This window comes from Seriola lalandi, unplaced genomic scaffold (assembly GCF_002814215.2).
Source record: "Seriola lalandi dorsalis isolate HSWRI2012SDOR001 ecotype SW California unplaced genomic scaffold, Sedor1 jcf7180002054962, whole genome shotgun sequence".
In the NCBI taxonomy this organism is placed as follows: Eukaryota; Metazoa; Chordata; class Actinopteri; order Carangiformes; family Carangidae; genus Seriola; species Seriola lalandi.
This window is the reverse complement of record NW_019525513.1, coordinates 1382669-1385131: the sequence shown is the minus strand read 5'-3', so window position 1 is coordinate 1385131 and position 2463 is coordinate 1382669. Positions and strand designations below refer to the sequence as shown.

The following is a 2463-nucleotide window of genomic DNA, read 5'->3' as shown; positions in this document are numbered from 1 at the left end:
TCTCTGCTGGTTCTTTCAGATGAAGCAGTAACATGAACTCAGACTGCCCCCCCCCCCCGTCACGTCTCTACTCCATTATCAGCTCTAAAAATACCATGTGGTTACCACGGCAACAGGCTAAAGTGCTTCAGTGTTGTCGTGACAACCAGGGACAGGAGGAGGAGGGAGAAGAGGAAGCTCCTCCGCTCCACCAGAGGTCTGAAGTTCCAGATCCAGGAAGACTGTTAGTTATCTGGTTTAACTGAACCTAACATTAACCTGATCACCTGGCTCAGGTAACTCTGGTTTACCTGTCCAGGTACGAGCACGTTCATGTGAAAGAGACAGAGTTTTAATTATAAGCAGCATCGTCTGAACCAGGAATGAAGTTCTTAATATGAGAAGAAACACTGACACCTGCAGGTGAGTTCAGTTATAACAGCGTCCAACAGGTGAATGTAACGACACGATCACATGACTGGAACTAAACTTTCAGACATACAGACATAAACCTGTCTCTTATACACATCTACCCTTCAGTCTCACGCCCTTTTAAGGGCATCTTCGGGCGTTACGATGCTAATTAGGGCCGACTGGCGCACACGTTCAGTTTACCAGGAGAGTGGCGTTCATCAGGAAACACAGGTGCGCACAGTTCTGTGGTTTAACAACACGTTCGTCAAACTTTCTTATGAACAACTTAAGAGAGAATTTAAGAAAATACTTCAGACGATATTGGTGAACGAGGCCCATTGAACCTGGAGAGTTTCATGTTGATGTTCGTGTCTATGACGAGAATGAATGAGACGTTTCCAGCAGGAACCAGTGGAGCCGGTTCCTCCTACACGAGAAATTAAAGACACTGTCCCTTTAAGAAACGTCCGGAGTCTGTTCTGCTCTGACTGTGACGACAGGAAGTCTGATGATGAAGGTGAAACATGGAGACTACATCAACAACATAGACAGGTGTGTGTGTGTGTGTGTGTGTGTCACTCCTCCGTCTCTTCTTCTTCACTGTAGTCGCTCAGAGGAAACTCACGACTCTCCTTCTGTGTGTTGTAGCTTTTCCTGTGCATCACACACTCCTGGTCGATGATCGCCTGCAACACACACACACACACACACACACACACACACACACACACACACACACACACACACACACACACACAGTTGATCAATAACTCTGTGTAATTAGGGGTTTATTGAGTGGAAATGTTTCCTCTTCACTTTGAAGGCAGAAGCTTCTGATGTGTGATCAGTCTAATCACTGTGTAATGACTTCACACAAACATCACAGACACACACACATCCTGTTGATCTGCCAGGACCTGCCACTACACACAGAGTGTGTGTGTGTGTGTGTGTGTGTGTGTGTGTGTGTGTGTGTGTGTGTGTGTGTGTGTGTGCCCTGATTTGAATAATTCTCCTTGTTAAAGTCATGACAGATACCTTGTTGTTGTGTGTGATGTGATCAGAGGTCGTTAACTGACACTGACCGTCCTGAGTTTTAATTATAAGCAGCATCGTCTGAACCAGGAATGAAGTTCTTAATATGAGAAGAAACACTGACACCTGCAGGTGAGTTCAGTTATAACAGCGTCCAACAGGTGAATGTAACGACACGATCACATGACTGGAACTAAACTTTCAGACATACAGACATAAACATAGAGACGTTTCCATGTCTGAATATCATTTCTATTAAAGTCACACTGAGAATATATTATTAATAAGATCATGAATCATCATCAGAGAGGAAGGAAAGAGGAAGGAAAGAGAAGAGGAAGGAAAGAAGAGAGGAAGGAAAGAAGAGAGGAAGGAAAGAAGAGAGGGAAGAAGAGAGGAAGGAAAGAGAGGAAGGAAAGAGAGGAAGGAAAGAGAGGAAGGAAAGAAGAGAGGGAAGAGGAGAGGAAGGAAAGAGCAGAGGAAGGAAAGAGAGAAAGGAAAGAAGAGAGGAAGGAAAGAACAGAGGAAGGAAAGAAGAGATGAAGGAAAGGAAGAAAAGAGAGGAAGGAAAGGGAAGAAGGAAAGAGGAGAGGAAGGAAATGGAGGAAGAAAAGAGAGGAAGGAAAGAAAGGAAGAAAAGAGAGGAAGGAAAAGAGGAAGAAAGGAAGGAAAGAGAGGAAGGAAAGAAGAGAGGAAGGAAAGAGAAGAAGAAGGAAAGAGAGGAAGAAAAGAGGAGAGGAAGGAAAGAGGGGAAGGAAAGAAGAGAGGAAGGAAAGGGGGGAAGGAAAGGGAGGAAGGAAAGAAGAGAGGAAGGAAAGGGAGGAAGGAAAGAAGAGAGAAGAGAGGAAGGAAAGAGAGGAAGAGGAGGAGAGGAAGAGGAGGAAAGGAGGAAGAGGAGAGGAGAGGAAGAGGAGAGGAAGAGGAGGAGAGGAGAGGAAGAGGAGAGGAAGAGAAGGGGGGAGGAAGAGGAGAGGAAGAAGAGGAGAGGAAGAGGAGGAGAGGAGGAAGAGGAGCTTCATCACTGGCAGGAATCCT

At 45.5% G+C, this 2463-nt stretch overlaps 1 protein-coding gene across 1 annotated transcript in view; it reads right to left on the bottom strand.

The window, feature by feature from the left end:
* Positions 1 to 623: 623 nt before the first annotated feature.
* The window catches only part of LOC111646053 (chromaffin granule amine transporter), a 17692-nt gene continuing 15852 nt past the window's right edge, over positions 624 to 2463 (bottom strand). Inside the window, exon 16 of the mRNA XM_023395446.2 lies at positions 624 to 1079. Coding sequence (XP_023251214.2) covers positions 969 to 1079 — 111 coding nt within the window. The 3' untranslated portion in view covers positions 624 to 968. The remainder of the gene's footprint in view (positions 1080 to 2463) is intronic.